General features: G+C 42.5%; 1 protein-coding gene across 2 annotated transcripts in view; it reads right to left on the bottom strand.

Annotated features, from left to right (window-relative positions):
- TASP1 (taspase 1) overlaps positions 1-25,747 on the bottom strand; it is a 151,394-nt gene that overhangs the window by 90,496 nt on the left and 35,151 nt on the right. For both annotated transcript variants that reach the window (XM_083175833.1, XM_083175834.1), the window contains exons 9-10: positions 16,266-16,372; positions 1,556-1,675 (exon numbers count right to left, since the gene is read on the bottom strand). In XM_083175833.1, the coding sequence (XP_083031959.1) occupies positions 1,556-1,675; positions 16,266-16,372 (227 nt within the window). The remainder of the gene's footprint in view (positions 1-1,555; positions 1,676-16,265; positions 16,373-25,747) is intronic.

The raw sequence follows: 25,747 nt of genomic DNA, 5'->3' as shown, positions 1-25,747 counted from the left end.
AATAAATCTCCACTTAGTAGAAGGGACAAGCTCTTAAATCAGTAGCAGGCATAGGGCACAGAGAGAGAATAGGATCGGTTCTTCCTTAGCATCAGAAGAGAGATGTTTTGGAAGCAGGGACTAGGTAATTATTATGCAACAGCACCAAATCAGTAGCAAAGCCCAATCCCAGGCTTCAACCCCGAAATCCCTCAGTACCGCAATGAGGGGGATGAATCAAAGTCTTTTTGGGCCTTATTCTAGTTCACTCTTGGAGGCAAATTCCTTCTTAGCTGGACAAAACCATGTGCACTGCAGGTGGGGCAGATGTAACATGTGCAGAGAGAATTAGATTTGGGTGGGGTTTTTCTTCAAAGTGAGATCTATATTGCAGTGTAAAAATAAAGCAGTCAGTATTTTCCCTGCACAGAAACAAAATAACTCACCCAAAGTGCACATGGTTTTGTCCATCTAAGAAGGAATTTGCTTCTAAGAGTGAACTAGAATAAGGCCCATTGTGTGGCTTCAATTATCTGAAGCAGTGGCTGATTTTACCCCTTAGTAAGACAGCAAATCTTCTGACAGTGGCTGACACCATCTGCTTATCAAAAACTAGCCAGGCTCTCCCACAAGTTCTTATGATGTCCCAAGGTAAAAATAATCCTTGCCCCTGCCAATCCCAAAATGCATGCATTCTGCAGTCACAGCACTTTATGCATTCCTAGGACCTTATTTCATACACACGGCAAGTTTCAAGTTGGTATTGCCTTTTAAATTATTACCTCTTTAAAAATGCGGACTACAGAAGGAGCCGGCGTCATGCTTGCAGGGGCTGGCGATCGAATCCATCAGAAGGGGACACGCGTGTGCGCATGAGATGCTTGTATGCCCCGTTCCAACGGACCTTCCAGTCACCGTCTTCCCGGTCCCCACCGCCGTCCCGACTCCCCCCTTAACCCTGCCCATCTCCCTGAAGCGGAGAAAGGCAGGGTCACGCCGCCCAGCCACCGAGTGACTGGGACGCGCGTGTGTGTGAGACGCCCATGCGTCCCAATCTGATGGGAGTCCTTCTCCGCCAGCGCTTGCATTCTATCAAGCGCTGGCAATGAAAGAGGGGCTCCATCTGTAACTAGCAAGACTTGCTCCTGTGCCTCCAGCTGGCGGGGTATTAAATAATGACCGTTACCTGCTAACTCGAGAGCACCGAATGCAGAAGATCTGTAGTGATAAAAGTTTGCTGGAACATGAAATGTGGTTACATACAGCACCACAAAAACAGCAATGGGGACCACATTGGTTAATTTAGTACATGAATGAACCCTTTGAGTGCCAACATCTCTGTGATAAACGTTCAACGTATCCACTAAAAATGCCAGCGTCGCTCACATTTGTTATTTAAATTCAAATAAAAAAAGTTGTGTAGAAAAAGATGATATTTCCATATATAAGGTAAACATTACAGGTCATTATGATGAAATAAAATGTTTGCTTGGACAAATTCATTGGCACTCAATGGGTTAACTATGGTGGGGGGGGGGATTGGCCAATACAAGTTCCATGCAAAAAACGGGTATACCTGGCCAACTCTTCCAGGATGCTTCATGGCTAATCCTCCACTGGAGACAGCAGCAGCTACATTCCCATCTTGGTCAACAACTATTGCTCCAACAGTATCCAGAGTTCCTGAGTCATTCTCCTGTGGAGTAATAACAGCAATTGCTTGAAGGAATATTAACAAGTCACTGAGGCAGCCCTTTAATGTAAACCGATTCTACTATAAATACTGGAAAGGAAATGTAAGCATTTCATTTCAGTTGAGAAGGTCATGAGACACACGTAATAGTTTTTGCATTGTTTATATTGGCATAAAATAAATAGAACACAGTTTATTAGATACACACTGTATTATTGTAACCTCAAGAACCCTTGTGTTGTCACAGTTACTTAATACCATTTTTCTTTTACTTTTAACATAATAATGCAGTAAGGTCATGTTTCGTACAATGCCAACAAGATCCGTGCACAGCAAATGAAGGATGACATTCTGAGACATGATAAACGCTCGCAGGGAGACAAAAGGATACAGAAACAGTATTAGTATAACTGGAAATGGTCATTGCGATAACCTACAATGAGCGCTTTCTTATGTTATTAAGTAACACGTCTCTCCGATATTATATATATGCTTTTTCTTAGTAACTACACACTTGTTGCTACTTTCTGAAAAATCTAATAAAATCCTATTTCAATAAATATATATAGTGTTTATTCTAGCACCCGCCATCTTTGAAAACACATGCAGTTCCTGTTCCCTGCCTGGGGTGTCGCTGTCTGCTGTGGTGTTTCTAGCACAGGTCTGATTTGCATATCAGTGCGCATATATATATATATATATATATATATATATATATATATATATATACACACACACACACATATATATATATATATATATAGTACTCCAATAATAAAGGCACACGACACAACGATGTTAACTAGCCCAATACACTTGTTGTGAAGTTATTGCCGTGTGCCTTTATTATTGGAGTACTACATGCATCGTTTGAAGAGCACCGACCAAGCTGTATCAAGATAATTGGAGTGCCGGCATATTTGGAGGAATGTGTGTGTGTGTGTATATATATATATACATACACACACACACACACACATATATACACACACACACACACACCCACTTAGGGGGGAATTTGATTGGATGAGAGATACAGAAAGTGAAAGATTTGGTAAGAAATATCGATTTTTTTTTAAAGAGGTAATCATTTACACTTAAAATCCAGTTTGATATTGCAGTGTAAATGATTGCCGCTTTAATTTTTTTTGGAGATTTCTTATCAAATCTCTCTCTCTGAATCTCTCATACTATTAAATGTCACCCATATGGTCCAAAACTAAGCCGGCACGCAATACGACAATGATGATGACGACAACTTAACGTCGGGTGCCTTTCCTATCGTAATTCTGACTTCCTGGAAGAACAAGGTATGGCACTCCGAGCAGTGATTGGAATAGTTCCGGGGGGGTTGCCTATGTGAAAGGTGGCAAAGCTGCCACTAACTGAATACCCGTCTCTGAACGAAGTGGGATGTTTCCCCTAACATGGCATCTTAGCCAGGAACCATAATGGACATATTTAATTAAACAAAACTCTCTGTGAACTCTTTGTATAATGTTTTGCTCAGTAAATAAAAGTCTTTGACATATATTAATGTCCAACTGATTGGTCTTTTAAAAATGACAGGTCATGTTTTACATTTTATGTAATTCTTTCTGTAATATGTACACAAAGTGACGATGGAAGCGCCAGGAAGTAGTTTATTTATGATCTACGCACAGAACTAGGCTCCGCGTAAAATGTTCTTTAGATGAAACATGATGTCCTTTAGATGAAACATGAAAGGACCGCTTTAAAAATGTCATTAAAATTCCTTTTTAAGACTAATCTACTAAAACGGTGTATGTACAGAAACTCAGTGTATGGCTTTTTAGATCAAGTTCTTGCTAATTGTGGAAAGAAAATAAGACAGGAAAAGATTTTGACATCACTCAGTTATTAGAGCGATTATCAATTACCTACAGGTAGCCAGGAGCGAGTTCACTCCTGACATGCCCTACAGCCCGTTACTGGTCTACTAGAGTGTTGCTGCTGGTAGCATTTACTGTAGATGGAGAGAAATAAGACCGATGACATCTTTAAACGCTTAGTAAATGTGGCATGCAATCATTTCGCCTAGCAACTCAACCTCTGTGGCTGTAAACATTAAAGTGCATCCAGGATTTATATGGATTCGTATCCTACTTTATTAGAAAAGGTCTTTTAATAACACAAAAATATGGAAACTGTTTCTGGTAAAATGTGCTCGTGAAAAATACCAGATTTATTTTTTTGTGTGGAACATAAATTGCTCTGTAAAGAATACGGAAAGATCCCAGAATGAATGAAATGATTAGAAAACTGTTCCCTATACTACACTTTGATTACTGATATAGCCTTATACCAGCATCCATAACAAATGCGAAATAACTGTACAATTTACTTTACATTATAAAATTATAAAACAACTGTCATTTACCCAAACAGAAATGAAACAGAGCTTATTGCAGTTAAAATATAAAAATTCTTCATGTAAACATTTAGTTGTTAAGACAATGGTTTCTATTATTAGTTATGGTGGTTAATTCAGTGCGTAATACAGGTTGAGTATCCCGTATCCATATTTCCAAAAACTAAATATTCCAAAAACTGTGGTTTTTCAGAATGTTTTGGGGGTTTTTTTTTTGTGTTTTTTTCCCCGGCTGCCCCTTTTTTTCCATACTTACCACATTCCCCGGCGGGCTTCAGAATCCTCTTCAGCAGCATCTCAGGTACCAGGGGTGCATGGCGCGCCGGTGACATCACCGACGTGCCTGCAAACTAGCGCAATGCACCCCTGGGACCGCTGCAGAGGATCCTAAAGGCCGCCGTGGAACACCGGGTATCAGGTAAGTAGGTTAAAAAATATATATATACCGGTATATATATATTCCAAAAAACGGAAAAAAAAAAATCCCTTACCCAAAATGCTTGTGGTCCCGAGCATTTCGGATAAGGGATACTCAACCCATATTCATTGTTTATTGATTTTTTTATTTTTTTATTGATTTTCAAAATAAAATTTGGTTTTCAGTGTTACTATAACTGAAAAAATGATGAACCTTTTTAAAAGGTTATGTTCATCTTATGGTGTAATTTAACCCTTTGAGTGCCAAGATCTCTGTGAGTTGTTCAAAATATCTGCTAAAAATGCCAGCATCTCTCACATTTGTCATGTAAATACAAATGAAAAACGTTGTGTAAAAAATATTATTTTCCTACATAATGGTAAACATTACAGGTCATTATGATAAATAAAAATGTTTGCTTGGCAATTTTCACAAATTCACTCAAAGGGTTAAACAGTGGAAAGAGGGGACAGTCAGAGGAAAGGACATCATAAGCTAAGGTAAAGTATAGGTCCTATATGCTATACTATATTGTATCACGGGACAGAGAGAGACACCTGAGAGACTGCCTCAAGGAGTATGTGCCACTGTAGACTTACAGAGGTGTCAAGAGCTACAGGTATCACAATCTGTTTGGGGTAACCTTTAGTTTCTTAGCAGTAGCAGAGGTACAGTATTTGCTAAAGTTCTTGTAGACGGTGTAGAAGGTTCAATTATTCTATTAAGCTGACTATACACTAGTGCAATATGGCCTCTTTTCATCTGAATCCGACGAGTTAGGGCGATAAATAGGATGAACAGTGGCCAAATCGCATTGAATCGACGCGCTGTTCCGTGCGCATCGGATCAGATCTAAAGGTTGAACCTGTTGCGCCAAGGATAAATCAGAATCGGACCCATCAATGGCACCCCGCGGGTGTTGGTCAGCACCTGTAATGAATCGCAACAGATTCCCTTGAACACCCCTGGTAGCTCCCCGGTAGCAATACACAGTGAGAGGGTAGACAGGGTGAATAATGATTGATTTTAAACAGAGTGGCCCCCATGCAAAAATAAAGTAAAAATTATAATGTGAGATGTGCATGTTCGGTTTTACCCGGATCTCAAAGCGGGATCGTATTGGCTATCCAAAACATGTGACAGTCGATAGTCAAGCAGAAAAATCCGAGCTTGCCTTTTTTGGTCATAAACACTGAGTAAATCCGAACTGCACATCTCTTTTCAAAATCCTCTCTACAATATGCAAAACCGTATTAGAACCCGTCAGCAGTATAAATACCCAAAGCAGTTCCCCAACAGTTCATCTTCTCTTTTCCAAACTCACAAACTTATAAAGGTGCTTAGCCAAGGATGCATCGGGAACACAAAGGACGCCGTTTAGTTTCGATCAAGGGTCCTATTGTGTAAGAAACCATGAACCCAACTGAAACTGGGAATGTATCGGACGATCAATGTGCATTATAATCAGTGAAAACCACTGCTACTAATTTACAGATGAGTACGTTAATTTTTCAAAAACAAATGCATGCCAGAAGAGAGAAGAACAATGTGATGTCAATGGGAAGGAAATATTTAATGCAGAAACAACAACACAGCTGCTTCCAGTCAGGATTACTCACTTGGATAAAGCCCCGTATAGATCAGTGATGTACGATAATTTGTATTGTACATCACTGGGAGAAGAAAACAACTGAAAGCGAATGGACCGGATACTGAAGCACACATAAGACCTTTATTATTTTTTGAATGGTGCGATTTTTCAAATCAACAATTTTAACCTACGTTGTTGGGTTACACTGGGACACGAACATGAAATACTGATCACATAATTATATTATTTTTTTAAAATCTCATCTTATTAAATAAACCTCAAAGATTCAGCAAGGAATTGTAGTGGAATAATACTTATTTTACAGATATCTAGTGCAGGCATAGCATAAGATGTAGCTTGTATTAGGTTTTATGCCAGATTTGTAGAAACTGATCAATAGAAGACAAACTTAGCTCTTACAGATCTGTCGTCATACATCATTACTGCAGTTGCGCCAAGAGGCTCATCTCAGCACGCCAGGACGGCAGACTCTGCTAGCGCTTGGAGTATTTTTGCTTCTTTTTAGCCAAAAATGCATCTTCGTCACAAGCAGTGGCGGCTCCAGAGGTGGGGCGGTGGCATGGTTCAAAATTTTAAATAGAAGAGCCACACGCACTGTCAGTGAGTCCGTTTGGAATGGCAGTTGTTGTGGCTTCCCTATTTGCAATACAAGGAGGACCCTACGAGGAGACTGTGCTGATAAAAGGAAGATGTCACTTGTATATCTGTGTGCGACTGAGTCACAGAGAATTTAGCAGCCGCCGCTTTTTTTCCAATACAAGTTCTCTTCTGCTCCGTATACAGTCTCAGTCATACACAATATACAAGTGTCATATCAAATTAATCAGCACAGTCCCCTGGTGCGAAGATTTTCTGGAAAAAAAAATGGGACACCCAACTCTACCAGAGTTGCATGGGAATTGGCAGGCCACTCGCACCAAGCATCTCAGAGGATGCATGTGTAGCTGGTAATACTTTGAAACATTTCTTAATTTTTTCCACTAAATTTCTTATTTTAACAATAAGCTTCAACAAACTGATATAGATATCCTCTATTTTTATAACTAAAGGATCACAATGGATTTAACAATAACTACAGCAGTTACTATGATCAGAAAAATGCCACACGTCCATTAAGAAAGCTTTGAATGGAATAGCCAGCTCTCATATATAAAACGAAATATGTGCAAAAAGGGCAAAACCCCCAAATTTGATTTTTTTTTTAAAAAGTAAAAAAAAAAAAAATAATCTTTTTAATCAAAGTAAAGTACAAACTGAAAAAGATCTCAGAATGCTACAAAAGCTTTTTACTTATAATAACGTAACAGTTTTACTGTACATAGGACCTTTTTTTTTGCAGAAATATACTCCTCGGGACAGTGTATGCAAGGCCGGATTAAAGGGGGGCAAAGGGGGTCAGTACCCCTTTGGTATAAACTCCGCACAGGCCATGGTGGGAATCGAACCCATGACATCAGCACTGTGAGACAGTAATGCTAACCATTACACCATCAGTGATGCCCCATGGCAATGTTACAATGATTAATGATGCTGAGCATCGGGTGTCAAGGCACACTGCCTGCACAAGTGTGCAGTGCATTACTGGGAGTTGACTAAGTCCCATGACACTTTGCACAAGAGGGCAAAGGCTGAGATGTTTGTGCTGAGCTCTGGTTGGTGGAGCTTATTACATGCTTCTCAGGCCCATGGAGGACAGCAGCAGCAACCTAGTCATGGGAGGGTTTTTAATCAGATGCAGCACTGAGCCTGTGAGGTCTCCTACAGAGTAAGGTGCAGAGGGACAGACACAGGCTATTCATGTGATATATATATATATATATCTATATATATCTATATATATAGATATATATCTATATATATATCTATATATATATATATAGATATATATATAGATATATATATATATATATACACATACTGTACATACATACAGTGTACCCCCTGCAGTGCCCCCTTGTCTAAAGTGCCCCAGGCCCCCCGAAGGCTTAATCTGGCACTGAGTGTATGGACTATGGCGTCAATGTTTGTTGTATCACTGTCTCCTATTGTGAAGCGCAACGGAGTATGCTGCGCTATATATAAGGAACTGTTAATAAATAAATATATATATGGATGTGGGTATGAGTCATGGGGTCGACAGTTATTAGGTCACTAGGTTGACACATGAAATAGGCCGATATGTATTAGGTCACAAACATTGGGTCAACACAAGCATTAGGTCAGGATGGAAAACATAGATATGGGAAAGGTCAACATGAGTTTTTCACGTTTTTTGTGTCTACATTGATTTATGTCGACATGGACAGCAGATAAGTGTACCGCGTCCCCTGGCTTCGCTCACCATCCTTCGCACACTATTATATTCTCATTCTATACCCACTTGGACAGTGAAGTATAAAAAACACCTTTTTTGAAAAAAAAAACAAACTCATGCTAGGCCACTCCCATCACAATAAACCCAATTAAAAAAAAACCTCAATTGTACAGACCACACCCCTCACCAACAGACAACTAGCGCCATCTAGTGAAACCCAGGGTGGTTGGGAGTAAACTACATGCTCAAGAAATCAAGGACAGGGGAATTCTGCAGTTGGTTCAGTTTTAACATCCAATGAATGAGAAAACCCTAAATCCATCCATGTGTTTTTGTGTAGGGATGACACATCCACTTAAGCTATCAACTTTTACAAGAACCCTCCGCTTCCCTCGGTTATGTATCCACCGGACCACAGACAGCAGACACATTATGATACAAGTAGCAGCCTGTGACTCACATCATACAGTACTTAGCAATGGGACACAACTGCTAATAGAATACATACTGCTTTTTATCCCAATCTAATAAGTTGTACAGTTCCAAATATCTGACCATTTTATCAAAGGACAAATGCTTATACTCAAATACATTTCAATGTGCAGTCATAAACAAATCCTAATAAATGTGGCATGCAAAGAGACCACAGCTAGAAGAATATTACACCCCCCCAACATCTCCTTATTACACTTATACACCAATTACATCAGCACCATGTCTGTGAACCTCCTCACATGTTGTTCCGATCCCCCACACACCCTCAGACCTCTTCATATGCTTTTCATGTCCACCAGATTTGCCACATAATGTCCTCACCCCTCCCCATTAGGACACTGAACAAAGCTTTCATCTAACATTGCATCACGTCTACTTTACACTTAGAAGTTACTGCAGTTATATCAGACTTATTTATTTCCACATTAAACATCCAAAAGACAAAACTAAACTTTCCCTGCCCATTACTATACTATCCTCCTGCTTGTGCTCAGCTTGGCAATGAAGGATTATTCTCCGCACCTTAAGATGCCGCGCTCCATATCCCAGCACCAAAGGGGACTAAGTAAAAACCGGACCCGGACAAGGGGGATGTATTGCCCGGGGGGATGCCTCTGATAGCTTTCACCAGGGACATGGGGAAGGGGAGATTACAGCATCTCCGTGTGGAACGTACCATTCCGGTTATTGCCCAGACCATACAAGGAGCCTTTATTCTCCCCCTCCTCCTCTCCTGTAACCCACCCCCTGGACAGGACACCCTCGGACCGGACATCAAACTCTACATTCAGGAGGTTGTACCGTCCGGTTCGGCGGTCCAGGGTCTTGTCCGGGACTGGTTTTTACCCATACCTGCACCAAAGTGCTCATAGTGCTTACTATAGTCTATTTTACCCTCTTTCTGTAGACTGTAAAGCTGGACATTTATACAATATGCTCCATGAGCGTTATCGTTAGTGTTGTCCCTTGAGCCCCCAGGCAAACGCTATAGCCAGCGCATACACACTAAACTATACCGTCCAGTGATGTCACCCTGACACGGCTCTTAATCAACATCTGTCCTGTTGTCTGTTATGTATATTTTAATGTATCTGAATGGTCATTCTGATTGTCAGCGTTGCACTTTGTTTCACCTTACAAACACTGAGATAGGGAATCTCAGCTCATTACTACATCAAAATAGAAACAAAGCTGACGTGGTAATAGGGGAAAGTGTACAATTTGTCACCATCCACCGTCCAGAAACTCCCATCTCTGTAAATCATAAGCGCAGCGAGTACCTTTGGTAAACATCTATGCTTTCCCAAAATCTGCAAATCATCTGCTCTTCTCATACCATTGCATTTCTGCAGCCTCAAGCCTTTGGGTTTTTCTTTTTCATGGAACAAACAACAGAGTTTGATTCAGGACAGATCCCCTTAACATTCCGACAAACCGAGCGGCAAACACCTCCAGCCTGCAATTACGCTATTACACTCCTACATCTCCAAATCCATCTAATGGTGTGTGTGCACACGTGCAATTTGCACTATAAATTTTGAATATACATTGCTAGCAAGTTTTGGTTTTCCGCACCCAATCGTCATTCTATCCCGATGCACAGCCCTGTGGCATCGGAACCTAAAGTAGATATAGATTGTGCGGCTCAGTCTATTTCTACTAACTCGGAACGAGGGCCATGCTGCTCAATGCAGCATTACCCCCCCCCCCCCCGCCACATCGGCCCGTGTGTACATACCATTACAACTACACAGCGGAATATGTCGGTTATGCTGTACTTAACTAGATCCTGTAAAACTAAGTTACACAACATGCTGACAAATAAAACCAACGGAATGGAAAAAACAGTGGCTGTAAAAATGTTACAGGTTCTAGATTCATTTACCAAGTCTGTTTAAAGGACAGAACTTGCTAAATCAATTTCCAATCTCCTAAGTCTAAAACTGAAAAGCAGTAGAGGAAGTTAAGGTTTACACACTGGAAAAAATGCCTCGAACCAGAATTACTTTTCCTGTTGATCCTGGTGTAAAATGATATATAAAAATGATCCGGTTGCTACATGTTAAAAGAATTTCCCAAATTGGAGTAAAAAATGCACTCAAATCTACTGAACAGAACTGTACCGGGAAAGGAGACTTGACCACATTAGAGATTACCAAACTTGTGCGCCAAGCCTTTAGTGTATGTCCAGGAAGCCCGCTACAACGGACCTCCATGGATACTCTTGAGTACAAAGTGGATAGATACAGTCAAGTGGTTTAAAGAAGCAGAATTGGTACTTGTGTATTATCTGGGCGCCCGATATTGTTAATTGCATGCCTTAACTTAAGGCATGCAATGCGATGCGATCAACGCGATTTTCCACGATAAATTTGCGTCAATCGCATCGCATGCAACCAAATCGCATGCGATGCGATTTTCCATAGGAATCAATGTTAAATGGTCCCAAATGGTCCCTGAGACCATTAGGGTCAATGTGAAATGCCCCCCAGGCCCCCCCATTGTTTGTATGCCCCCTCATTGTTAACACCACCCCACCAACAACGCCAACCCGAAGCGTGGCGAGCCCGCGAGGGGCGGCGGTACGCGGCCTCCGACCTTTTCATACCCCCACTATTCACGTCGGCGTGGAGTTGAATTTATATAGTGTGGCGAGCGCAGCGAGCCACCGTGCCCGAAGCAAGCCCCGTGAGGGGACGCATAATACCTGTGAAGTAATGCGCGTGCGCTCGCCACGCTTCGGGTTGGCATTGATGGTGGTGTGGCGTTAACAATGAGGGGGCATCCAAACAATGGGGGGCCTGGGGGGCATTTCACATTGACCCTAACGATCTCAGAGACCATTTGGGACATTTAACATTGATTCCTATGGAAAAATCGCGTCCATCGCATCGCATGCGATTTGGTTGCATGCGATGCGATTGACGCGATTTTTCCGACCGGATGAAAAAATCGGGCGCCCAGATAATACACAAGTACCGCAGAATTTCTGGGGAACCATTACTGCGGCCAAATGTTGTCAGTGTGCACAGTCATAGGAGGAGATGTATCAACCATTGGGGAGATTTACGGCACCAATCTGCTAACGTTTTACAGGCAGTGTTTCAAAAAATGTCAGAAGTGGATTGTAGAAAGTGAAGTACTTTACCTATAGATCTACTTTATCTCACTCCAAAGTTTGATGACCAGGTCATTATCCAATTATTGAGGGAGAGGCAAAATAACTCACAGATTTTAAAGATTAAGAAAAAAAAAAGGCACCCTGTTAGCATCAATGTAATGCCGGCCAATAAAAACAGCAGGATATAGTGATGACTGAATGTCCTTATCACGGTATACAAATATTGGGCATTTTAATCATCTGAATATGTACCAGTAATTGGGTGAAAATGCATAGTATTGCGTATAAGTCCCCAATCTCATGTGGTATCGTGGGTCCCGGTGGCTGCTTACCAGGGATTATTGTTTGTTATGGGTATTGTGGCTAAGGGACGCCGGCATTGGCGCCAATAGATCAGCCCCCGGTGAACCTACTAGCCACATCTGCATCCAGTACTTACAGATGTGCCGGGCTGCCCTCAATCTCTCATCTCAATGCAAATAGATGTATACCTTTTCAATACGACTTTACCCAACCCAGCAGAGCGCGGTCTGGAAGGAAGGGAGCATATTGCAGTTTTAATATCGGGAAGGGCATTGCGCCCTCTTAAAACAGCCTAGCATGAACACTGATATTCAATACCACAGTGAGCAGTCCATTCACCATGGCTGGGTCACATGGAAGCAAAAACAAAGGGACCTTTAAGACCTGCCCACAATAAGTTGTGGGGAGGGCTTAAAGTGGTCTAGGAGAGGTGGTGTAACTCGTTTCCCTCTGCCACCTAATTACACCCCCTCCCCTCCCCAGGACCCGACCTACAAACTATAATGCTTTTTTTTCCGAATTACTGTGCGGAGCCAAGGTGGAGGTTGAACTAGTTCCACCTCACCATTGCATGTGGTGGAATGCAGTTCCACCCAGTCCCCCCCCCCCCACATACACACTTTAAACCTTGGTTGTGGGGGACGGAGGTATGTAAAGGAATTTCATAAGGACGGACTTCTCCTTTAATAAGAAAACAATGTTCTTTTTTTGACTATTTCTTCTGCCAGACGGGTCTGTAAGACATCATAGCGCTTCTTGCCAATAACATGAGAAGTTAGATAAGTGGAGATCTGCTATTGATGTTTACCACAAATTCAACACGCAAAATGGAAAAATGTAGTTCCTAAACAACATGTTGCTCTCTCCAATGACATGAATAAGTTGAAAGCAGATTTTCAATATCTACCTTTCAAACACTTTGGAAGAGCTACAGCAATGTCGCTTTTAGCATGAGAGGAAACAATGAACCACCACCATCCGGAGCAAAACAGAGTTTTCAAAACAGATTAGATCATTTATACCAGAATCAAAGATGTGGTCTAATTACAGGGGGACAATTCCAAGTAAACTGGATGCAGGAGAGCGCACACACTGTTTTAACTAATGATGTGCTACAACGTGGCTTCAAAATAACATCAGTAAGTAAAACAAGACCTAAAAATGAGAGAACTCCACATAAAACTAAAGTCTAGGAGGTCTATAATCAGCTGATGTAAAAATGAGATTGTATTTGAATTCAATTTCGTCCCCTGCCCGAGGGTCGGTATTTCTGCGCATGTGCAAACACCCAACAGCAAAAAGCCGGGGTGAGTTACACACTCAATGGGCCATTCGCAGCGGGATGGAGGGCCTGGGGTGGACCGTGATGGTGCTGGACCCTGGGAACACCCCCAACGATTTATGGGTGTACCCATGTGTACGTGGGTGGACCGAGGGCTTGCCGGGGAGGGCGGCTGACGTCACATGACGTCAGTTGCCCGCCCTGTCTTTGTCCCAGCGCTCGCAAATAAAAAAGTCAGTTGAGACTGACTTTTATTTGCGAAGGCAGGACAAATCATTCGATGGTCGGCGAGCATTGAATGATTTCTCCTGCTCGCGGCTCATGTGAGGGGAGCTGTTCTCATACACATCCTGTTGCATGTTTCCGAGGAGATTCGGCGGCGGCGGGGGTGGAATTTGGCGGAGCAGTGTCTCAAGCTGCGATGTTCGCAGCTTACTGAGCAAACCAGAATCAGGCCCATAGTCAGACAGACCAAGAGAAATTATTTATTTTCATTTTCTGAGCATTAGCTGGATTAAATTGCAGCAATTCCTATACTTCTGCAGACAGCAACTTTCAGCAAAGAATCCCTCCAATCTTGTAAACTGTCAGTTGTGAGAACCTGCCACAAATGTTGCAGCATCAGAGAGAGGGAGGAGACGGCGTCAGAGAAAGAGGGGGAGGAGACGGCGTCAGAGAAAGAGGGGGAGGAGACGGCGTCAGAGAAAGAGGGGGAGGAGACGGCGTCAGAGAAAGAGGGGGAGGAGTCTGCGTCAGAGAAAGAGGGGGAGGAGTCTGCGTCAGAGAAAGAGGGGGAGGAGTCTGCGTCAGAGAAAGAGGGGGAGGAGTCACCGTCAGAGAAAGAGGGGGAGGAGTCACCGTCAGAGAAAGAGGGGGAGGAGTCACCGTCAGAGAAGGAGGGGGAGGAGACACCGTCAGAGAAAGAGGGGGAGGAGACACCGTCAGAGAAAGAGGGGGAGGAGACACCGTCAGAGAAAGAGGGGAGAAGACTGCGTCAGAGAAAGAGGGGAGGAGACAGCGTCAGAGAAAGAGGGGGAGGAGACAGCGTCAGAGAGAGGGAGGAGACAGCGTCAGAGAAAGAGGGGGAGGAGACAGCGTCAGAGAGGGGGAGGAGGCAGCGTCAGAGAGGGGGAGGAGGCAGCGTCAGAGAGGGGGAGGAGGCAGCGTCAGAGAGGGGGAGGAGGCAGCATCAGAGAGGGGGAGGAGACAGCGTCGAAGAAAGAGGGAGAGTAGATGTGTCAGAAGGGGGATGATGTCAGAGAAAGAGGGGTGAGACAGCATCAGAGGGGGGACAACATCAGAGAGGGAAGACAGCGTAAGAGAAAGAAGGGGAGGAGACAGCTTCAGAGAGGGGGGGGACACAGCTTTAGAAAGAGTGGGGCAAGCATACCTCATAAAAGCAGTCTCAGTGAGAGCACAGCCAGGGATCTCTTAAGGGGGCGAGCACTTCACGGCATGAGGCCATGCCCCCTAAATGTCCGCGAATCGCGGGACTGCTGGAAGCCGGGCAGGAGGGGTGTACTTAGGTGGAGGACAATAGACTAGTTTCACCTTTAAGGGCTGTAGGCGGCAATTGTCTCTGGCAGTTATGGCCGTGCAGGGAGTTTTAGATGGCTTTGTGGGGCAGCGGGAGTATGTTAGGTGGAGCGAGACCTTCCTGAAGAATGCACTTTGTCAGAAAACTTGGGTCTCTGTGACTGTGTGTGGGCAGAATCAGAGGCACGGACTCTGCCCAGCGTTATACACACACTCACAGAGTGACAGATCTGGGCAAATATTTAAGAGATACAGTATATATATATATATATATATATATATATATATTTATTTTTTTTAACACTTTTTTTATTTGAATTTATATAACAAATGTGAGACACACTGGTATTTTTAGCAGATATTTTGAACATCTCTCGCAGAGATGTTGTTCCTCAAAGGGTTAACCTATTCCTTTGACAAGTGTGCCCCTTTTTGTTCTGTCTTCGTCCCCTTCGACTTGTTGACTACTGTATTGGAATGATAAATGGCTCTAGAAGGATGCAGATTTATGGAACTGGGCACAGGGATGGCAGAATTTGTTTCCCAGCAAAGGTATTAGGATTACCAAGTAGTAAGCTGTGACAGAAAGTATAAAACAATTTTTTAAATATTTTCAGTGGATTTATCCGTTAACATTTAATTCATATCAGCCGACAGAGCAGGCACATTAAATGTCAAAGACCGGCCTATTAGAAGTTGTCCTGATGACATCATGAGATGATGAAAAATGCAGCGTTTCTATGTTTTACAAACTGCTCTCATACTCTGTATGTAGATATTGCATAAAGTCATAGAAATGATTCCGGACCCCATCACTGTGGATACCTGTGGTCGTGACGCTGCACAAATGAGTCGCATTTACCTACCACCTACGCACAGTATAGGCATCTTTTTACAGAATGTCACTTGTTTTTGATGAAACAACAATGCTTATTATCTGTGCACAATCCATTATTAGAACATAAATCACAGTATTAAAGAAAATAACCAATATCTTTTGCAGCGACTTACTGCAAAGCATACCATGTAGCAACATAAAACACACCTGAAAAAGAAAAAAAGAGAATAATCCAGGATAGGCGTTATCTACATGTGTACACGGCTCTATATAAATACTAACCTTTTCACTTGATTGTCTTCGTTTTTTAAATTGAATGAAGTCCGTTTCCACCTTCTCTGCCAGCTCCAGTTTTCTTTTGTTGCGCTTAAAAGCGGCTAGGCTTAGTTCTACAGAAATAAATTATACACCTATGTGTTCATATGGTGATAAGACTAACACAATAACATGCACATATGTAACAATATAGCATGCACATAGCACATTTTAAGCTACAGTAGCACACATGTTGAATGAGCACTGTCCTTTTTTGGTTTTGTTGTTTTTTTGGTACTTGTTTAGTTTCACGGCGGCCGATATATTGGATGCGATATCGGCCGATCCGATGTGATTTTTTACCTGTTCATAACCCCGCTATCCACTACGTATGGAGTTGATTTTATATAGTGTGGCGAGCGCACTAATCCGCTATGCTTGCCACGCTTCGGGCTTGGTGGCTCGCTGCGCTCACCACACTATTATAATATCAACTTCATGCGTAGTGGATAGCCGGGTTATGAACAGCTAAAAAAAAAATCGCATCGGATCGGCCGATATCGCATCCGATATATCGGCCGCCGTGAAACTAAACAAGTACCTTTTTTTATATGCTTTACGCACACGAATGTCTCATTGATATGGACTATTTTATTTTCAAGAAATGCAACATTTTTCCGTATGTTATTCAATAAAATTAATTAGTGCCAATTTACTTTTCTTTATTAATATAAAAGAAAAATAGATGGTCTAGTCAATAATGATTGTACAGGAGAAGAAACCACAGACCAAAAGTCAGAACGATTATCACTTTATTTGTCTTCGGACATTCAGTTTCAGGAATATGGCTGATATGCTTCAGCCCCTTTGTCTGTGTGCTGTACTCGGCAAGCTACCTCGTCGTGCTAGAACTCCTGGATGTTGACATCAGGTTTACCAACAGATGAACCAATTTTCCCACAATATTGAGGACCATTTGGATGTGTAGAATAAAACCTATTGCGGCTTAAGAAATCTGCCCTGATGTTGCTCATCCCTCCTATATGGGCAGCAAACGGTTATGGTATAAATCATAGACAGACTCATCGTAGACAGTCATATGGTCGACCACTAATGGTGAACAGAGTCAAAAGGTCGACATGGTTGCATGGTCTTCATGAAAAGGGTTGACATGGTCAAAAGGTTGACAGGTGTCAACATGAGTTTTTAATGTTTTTAGGGTGTCCATGTCGGCATGGACACTGTCTAAGTGTACCGCTGTGCTCTCCATGCTTCAGGCTCGGCACACTATTTCATTCTCCCTCCACGCCCTAGTGGAGGGAGAAATACCGCCTGTCGGCACATGTCGGCTGAAAATTTAGTAAAAAATGCATGTTGAGCTGTTTCATGTCAACCTTTTGACCATGTCGACCTATTGCCCATCAACCTTCAAACCCTGTCGACCTCTTCCATGTCCCTGTCGACCACTAGTGGTCGACTATATGACTGTCTATGATGAGTCTGTCTATGACCAGTCCGGATACCACAGCAAACATTGCTGCAACATCGCTTTATGACCATAGTAGGAAATTACAAACGTCTTTTATCAGCCAGTAATGCTTCTTCCGTGTTGATGGCGGATATGGGCTACAACTGTCTGGTTGAGTGAACTATAAACACAACGACACACTTTTCTTAACTGAACTTGTAAATAAGGCATGTACATTAAAGCAGCCACTGATTTTGAGCTTATACAAAGCTCCACTGGGGCAGGGACGGATGTGAATGTTCAAAAATTCTCTGTAAAGCGCCGCTGAATACAGTAAGCATGCGTTATATAAGAAACTGATAAGAAATAAAAAATGTCATCATGATACTGATAGATGATGTCGGCTGGTAATCATGTTAGGTTTTCTAATTGAATTCCATGTATAGAATGTAAAAGAAATGTTTGTTCAACAATTATATTCTGCAACAGGAAATTAACAGTTCTCCCTGTCTTCGGTATTAGGAGGGATGGAGACAAAACAAAACTTGAAGAGACCACAGATGAAAGCGAATGTTACAAAGATCACTCTGGCTGCCAGACATTTATCTAGATTGTGCTACACAATGCAAAGAACAACATGATCTGAGCTAATCATTTTCGACTGTCTAAATATAAATAGACAACGCATGAAGTCATTTTCTACCATGTGTAATCTTTCAAAAAGGACAAACCTATACATAGGTGAGTGATCTGAAAAAGTTACAAGAGTTTATTAAAATATTTAGATAAAAAACTGTTCTATTTAAGTATATACTGTATATTATACACACAGTCAAGTATGGAAAGCCAATTACTTATCCGTGGTAATGAATAATAAAAAAAAAAACTGACCAAAGGAATAGAAAACGACCAGCAAAACTGGCTTTATCTTTGACTTACTATAAATGACTTGATATAAGACAACTTAAAAGAATAAGTGGGGGGGGGGGTATTCAATATGGAAAGCCGACTGTCAGGCAGGGGGGCGGGGCAATTTCCAGGACTGGAAAAAGAGGCGGTCCTGGGGCGTGGCCACACAGATGATGCCCTTTTGGGGGCATGTCTACAGCGTCACAGCATTTTAGCCCCGCCCCCCGCCGTGCAATGCCGGTATTTCAGTCATTGCACTGCGGGGGGCGGGGCTAAAATGCCGCGATCGCTGCATTTTACCTGCGGACCTCCCTGCCGAGGGACACCGGGGGGGATATGCGGGAGGATTGCCACCCTTTCCGGGGGACCGGGAGGGGGGCCCGATTTCCGGGACCCTCCCGGACATTCCGGGAGGGTAGGCAACCCTGATTTAATGTTCTGGCCGTCGAGTGCCAGATGGTCTGTGAATTGTCAAAAACGGCAGCGGATTGTCGAAAAAAAGCTGAGACTTTCACAATCCGCGTCCGTATCCGACAAAACAGATCAGACTTTTAAATAAGTCAGATCTAACACTCTTCAATGTGGTCATTAAGGACAGGATTGAATAAGTGAGTGCCTATATATTTACCCGGTCAGGAAATATTGGCACATATTGAATACCCCCTTATATCTTCCCCTATTCCCAAATGATACCTATTAAAAGTATCAATAGTGATACAGCTACAGCAGCATCCCAGATTGATCAAATGATTGAAAACATTTTTGTAAGAGGTTATTCTTTGCCACAGCTATTAACTACTAAAGCCAAAGTACTTGTGCTGGATAGATCCCAACTTCTTGTCAAAAAGCTACAAGAGCAAACTACTGCACACCCTGGGTTAGTCAATTACCGGTATGTTAGATCCCTGGCCGTTAACTACATCACAAAAAAAACACTGGCTGATTGTCCAATCAGATTAGCAGCTTCCTTTGACTAACACCCACCTCATGCCATGTTATCGCAGAGGTAAAAATCTGCAAGACTGGCTTGTTAAAACAGATTACTCAATATCCTACAGTGGGGGTCACAACAGCCAGTAATTTTCTATCCTACAAGAAACTGCCAGTTCTTGCTTGCAGGTAGTTCTTTGATGACCCTTTTACACCGGCGCAAAAACCCAGGTTTTTCCCTTGTGGACCCAGGCCAGTGGCGGTGTAAAAGGGGTTAACACGTGTCCCTTTACACGGGACTTCTACCCTAGTCCTGACTAGGGTTGAACACGGGCAGGACCTGGGTAAAGGGCAGTGTAAAAGGGTACGCCGGGTCATCCGACCCGGCTCCCGTTTACAGCAATGGGGGTAGCCCAACCTCCAACATGGAAGTTGGGGGCGGGGTTGCACACAGCCTCTGCTCCTGTCTGCTGTAGTCTGCAGACAGCAGCGGAGGAGGTGAATGGATGCCTGTATACGGCATCTATTCACCTCGCGGACGGGGGCTTGGGGCAGCCCAGTAGCTTACCTTGGCGATCGGCGTTCCCAGCGCTTGGAGATGATGTCACCTCCAAGCACTGCCCCCGTTGGTCGGAGGTCGGATCCAGGATTTGGATGTAAAAGGGTATGACTCATTCTCTTATAGGAAAGAACATTAAAATAAAAAAAATCAATTAACCTGTAACTCTACACACGTAGTGTACCAGATTATTTACCCATGTGGTAAAACATACATTGGTAAAACCGATCGTAAGTTTAAGGAGCGCATGACGGCTCATTGTTCTGGAATTAGAGCTGCATTACAACAGGGTCACGATGATCAACCGGTTGCTCGACACTTTCAACAATCTAGTCATTCACTTAATTCACTACGCTATTGAATGATTGACCATATTCCTCCATTATTAAGGAGAGGAAATCGGTCACAGAAGTTATTAAGAAGCGAAGCCCAGTGGATATTCCGCTTAGGCACTATGTCTCCCCAAGGTTTCAATGAGAGTATTTCATACACTTGCTTTGCTCGCTAATATTTTCTGTAAGCTTGTATTGTTTTGTAGTTTTTGCTTGGATCATTTTATTTGTTTTTTATTATTTTGCATTTTTTTTATTATGTTTTGAATTAGGCCGTTGAATTTTTGTCTTTGTACTACATCACTCTAGGTTCATAAGATCAATAATGCGATTGCTGCATGGTTATTCTGTTACACATTTAATGTATATGTATGTCAGATTTATATCTGTATAACATTGTGTAACAAGCTTTTGTTAGATTGTCTGTATCTACAGTTACCCGGCAGCTGGTGTTCTGAGCTGCAGAGTGATGACGTCACTAGCAGACGCCGCCGATTGTTGGGTGGGAGGTCCTACAGCGGCCTCTGACAGTGTTCACTGTGGTGTTGTGTTACATAGTTACAAAGTAGTTAAGGCTGAATAAAGACTTGCTTCAATCGAGTTCAACCTTTAGCAAGTATGATCTATTAGCTTCATCCCTTGTTATACGTAGTGTATTCTGATATCTTTGAAGACAGATTATGATCATTGTTTGTACACCTGGATGTTTTTATCCAATAGATGTTTGTCCAACCTTATTTTAAACGTATTTATTATGTCTGCCGACACCACCTCTGCAGGAAGAGAGTTCCATAGTTTGGCTACCGCGACTGTAAAAAAATGTTTCCTTCTTAGGGAACAAAATCTTTTTTCCTCTAATCTAAACTCATGCCCACGTGTCCTAGACTCCTTCTTTACAGTAAAAAGGGCACCTGACAGTTCCCTATATTGGACCCTGATATATATGTACTTGTTAAGCATGTCCCCCCTTAAACGTCTCTTTTCTAGAGTAAACATTCCCAATTTGTTCAATCTGTCCTCATAGCTTAAAATTCTCCATTCCCTTTATTAGCTTTGTTGCTCTTCTTTGGATCTTTTCCAGTTCTATGATGTCCTTTTTATAGTGCGGGGCCCAGAATTGTAATCCATATTCTAGATGCGGTCTAACCAATGCTTTGTACAGTGGCATAATTACTTTTTAGTTCCTTGTCTCCATACCCCTTTTTATACATGCTAGTATCCTGTTGGCCTTATTTGTTGCTACTGTATATGACATTGAGCACTACACCCGAGTTTATCAATTTGCACTCCTGGGTCGTTTTCAAGTTGTGAGTTAGCCAGTGCCTCCCCGCTTAGGTTATAACTAGCACACTGGTTGGGTCTCCCAAGATACATAACTTTGCATTTAGCCACATTGAACCTCATTTTCAACTTTTTTGCCCACTCATCGAATTTATTAAGATCGCTCTGAAGCATGGAGACATCCTCGGTTGATCTACTTACTCTGCTCAGTTTGGTATCATCAGCAAAGATGGAAACATTGCTTGTGGTATAAAGGTATGTTGTATGTATTTGTGCATTGTACTTTAAAAACAGTTTATTATAAATGAAATGTCGTATTTGCAAGCTGCGGAGTCGTCCCTTTTATTTGCAGTGCTGCACCGTTGCTATGTTTTATACATATACTTCTATATATTTAACTGGTAATTGCCATAATTTTGTCAAACAAATTCATCCACCTATATAGTTACAGCACCATAATTTCAATTGCTACCTATGTAGTGCTGTATAAAGTGGTTCTTAGAATTTATGGAACATCTTTTCACAATTAGCGTTCTACCTCCAGGCTTCAAGGGGAATCAAATAAAAGCACATTCAGATGACATTGTACACACAACAAAAATAAACTACACTGTAAAGGAAATAGAACTGATCTCTGAGTGCATACCAAGATGCTTGGTTCCAAATCTGCTACAGAACCTATGACATACCGTAATATTTTACATCCCAGGGAAGAGGCTCCAGAGTACATGTGTTGTGCATTTCTATCTATTGAGCTGGCAGGCATTCCAAGCACTTAAACACAGATTTCATGCCTATATTCTCAGTGAAGCTAGACAGTCTGTGGTACAGACATACTTAATCTCTAGTCCCCCCTTCAACCTAGACTGATTACATAACGCTATGGCCAACTTTTTTGGATTTTAAGTCAAGTATACTGAAACGGTCATTTTTGTCAACAGCAGAACATGCAGAGAATAGTAGTACAGGTCAGGTCTCCCTTATCCGTGTATGCGAAAAACCGAAATATTCCAAAAATAGTTGTTTTTTCAGAATATTTAGGGTTTTTTTGGGGATGGGGGTGTCTCTACCCCCCCCCCCCCCCCCAGTTCCTTTTTGTCATACTTACCTCGTCCCCCGATGTCCATGGCGGCCCCTGGGATCCTCTTCAGCAAAATCTCTGGTCTTAGTGGTGCATTGTGTGAATGCGCGGGCACACTGGTGACGTCACGGCTCTTTTCCCTGGTAGCTCAACTATTATGCTGGGTGATTTTAATCAAGTAATTGACCCGTTATTGGACAGAAAGACTAGTGAGTCACCTCAGTCCCAGGTCGGGGCGGGGGTGACTTTGCAGATATGAATGGAAAGATGGGCCCGGTGGACCCCTGGAGAGCGAGGAATTTGACAAAATCTCAATTCTCCTGTTTCTATGCTTTGCATTCCTCTATCTCCAGGATAGACCTCATATTTGTTTCTAACATGTGTTTACCTAGCGTTTGCTCAGTTACATACGAGACCAGAGGAATGTCAGGCCACTCCCAACTATTACTTTCTATAGACTTGGGGGGTCATCACGGTTTCACATACTGGAATTTTTACAAATTCTGTCTTTCATGTATGGGGCTGGGGCGGAGTTGGAGGCAGTGTGGCGGGAATTTTTTGTACTTAATGGCGGCACTCGTTCTCCTGAGGTGCTTTGGGAAGCATTTAAATCTTTTCTAAGGGGCACTTTATTTCAAAGGGTTGCTAACTTGAAATCCTTTTATAAAACCCAAGAAACAGATTAAGAGTCCTCTTGCCGAAGATTGGAGGAGGCATACCTAGCTGATGGGTCAGAGGAGTCCAGAGCTACATGGCTTGCCACAAAGGGAGCATTGCGGAGCTGCTTAAATGACAAAGCATGTTACAAATTGCTATTGGCTGGTCACGCCAGATATGCTGGTGGTGATAGACCAGGTAGCTGCCTGGCTAATTTGGTTCGGGTCCCTCAATAATGATAGTCGAAATCTTGGGGCAGGGAGAGGACTCGATTATGGAAACTCCTGAAATTGTTGAGGCTATTGTGCAAGACTATAAACAATTATATAACTCTCGTCAATCACATACTGTAGGTGAGACTCGCCTGTACCTCACTGGGGTACAACTCCCGGTACTAACCTCAGAGGCTAGGTCTATGCTGAATGCACCGCTTACAGTAGAAGAAATTTATATTGCTATTAGCTCATTTCCAGGGGGAAAGGCAACAGAGATTCCTATAGAGCTTTATAGAAAGCATAGGGAGCTTTACTCACCCAAACTGAAATATTTAACCAGATTTATGAGAAAGGATCCCTTCCTGGCTCTATGCCCGAGGCGCTAATTGTGGTACTCCCAAAGCCTGAGAAAGATCTACGCTTTAGATCGTAGAATCATATCAGCCAATCTCGCTCTTTAAAACAGATGTTAAAACTCTTGCTAACGTTTTGGCCACAAGGCTAAATCAGGTTATAGATCAAATTGCCAGGAGAATCTACTATGATTAAACTTAGACGCTTGTTCTACAAGATGTAGATCTCCCACATGGATGCCTCCACCTCCATCAGTTTCTTTGGATGTTGCTAAAGCGTTTGTCTCTGTGGAGGTTATGGAGTCTTTTGGCATTGGTGCCGGATTTATATGATGGATCAAGCTGTTATACTCCACCCCGGTTGCACAAGTATCAGTCAATGGCTTTGTCTCCTCTCTGTTTCCACTTCAGAGGCAGCACGCGACAGGGGTGTCCTCTCTACCCTGCTCTCTTTGCCATGCAAAACTATAACGCAACTACATGTGGCCCCTGTGTGGGACCAAGGGAGAACAAAATATCCTTATACGCAGATGATGTGTTATTATTTCTTGATGTGATATTGAAATGCCCGAGGTGCTTATACTTATTGAGGAGTTTGGTAGGCACTCAGGGCTAACTATAAACTGGGACAAATCCTGCCTTCTCCCCCTTAAGGGTCCATGCCCCTCGGTCCCACTTATCTCACTCCCACTGCGTTGGGTAGATTTGTTAAACTATCTAGGTGTTTGGATTATGTCCTATCAGCTACATACTTAAAAACACGTATTACGCTTTGGGGCAGGCTACCATTAACTTTAACTGGTCGAGTGAACCTAGTTGATGGTGCTGCAACCAAAATGTCTATATATTTTTTCACATTCACCCCTATACATCCCTTATAAGATATTTAAATTGATAGATGGTCTTTTCTCCTCTTTGCTTTGGGCCAGTAAGAGGACTCGATTAAACTTAGTACGTTGACCAGGGTGAGAACTGATGGAGGTTTAGCTCTTCCACAGCTTATATTTTACTATTTGGCTGCTCAATTGTCCCATATTCATACCTGGCTCTGCGGCTGTAACACTACAGACTTAGCATCGCTATTGGTTGATCCGACGTCTCCTGGCTTCATTCCGTTTGATTATGGCATGTCCCGTAGATGGCCTCCTCTTATCAAACAAGCTCTGCTCATTTGGCAACAGGCTGAGAGGATACTTGGGAGTCAGGTTTCGGACCCGATATTCTCCTATGTAGCTCCCATAAACTTCCTGAACTGGTGGACCTACAAGTTAGGAGATCATGAAGTAACCTAGGCGTGCTGACACTTGCCCATGTCTATAATAATGAAATGGACCTAAGTAATTTCAGCAGCTACAGGAAGACTTCCCAATCCCTAATACACATCTTTTTAGATACTTTAAGCTCCACCATGCTCTGGCGGCACAATTTGGGGAAGCCATACCGGTATAAAAGGATTCTCTTACCAAAAAATTGGTCCATAGGCTTGGACAGAGACACCGTATCTCCGCAGTTTACTCAAACCTGCTCACAGCATTTCAGAATACAGCCTTACCTAGTCTGCGGACCTTACGGGTGGTAGATCTGGGGGATATCTCGGAAGAGGAATGGCAAGAGGCATTAGGGAATATTCGTTTTGCCACCAATTCAGTTCAGTTTCAACAAATCCAATTATTTATGGTGCATAGACTATATATGACCCTTGTGAAGCTCTTTTGTTTTGGAGG

This window comes from Crinia signifera, chromosome 3, assembly GCF_055691185.1.
Source record: "Crinia signifera chromosome 3, ASM5569118v1, whole genome shotgun sequence".
Lineage (NCBI taxonomy): Eukaryota > Metazoa > Chordata > Amphibia > Anura > Myobatrachidae > Crinia > Crinia signifera.
This window is presented reverse-complemented; position numbering and strand designations above follow the sequence as displayed.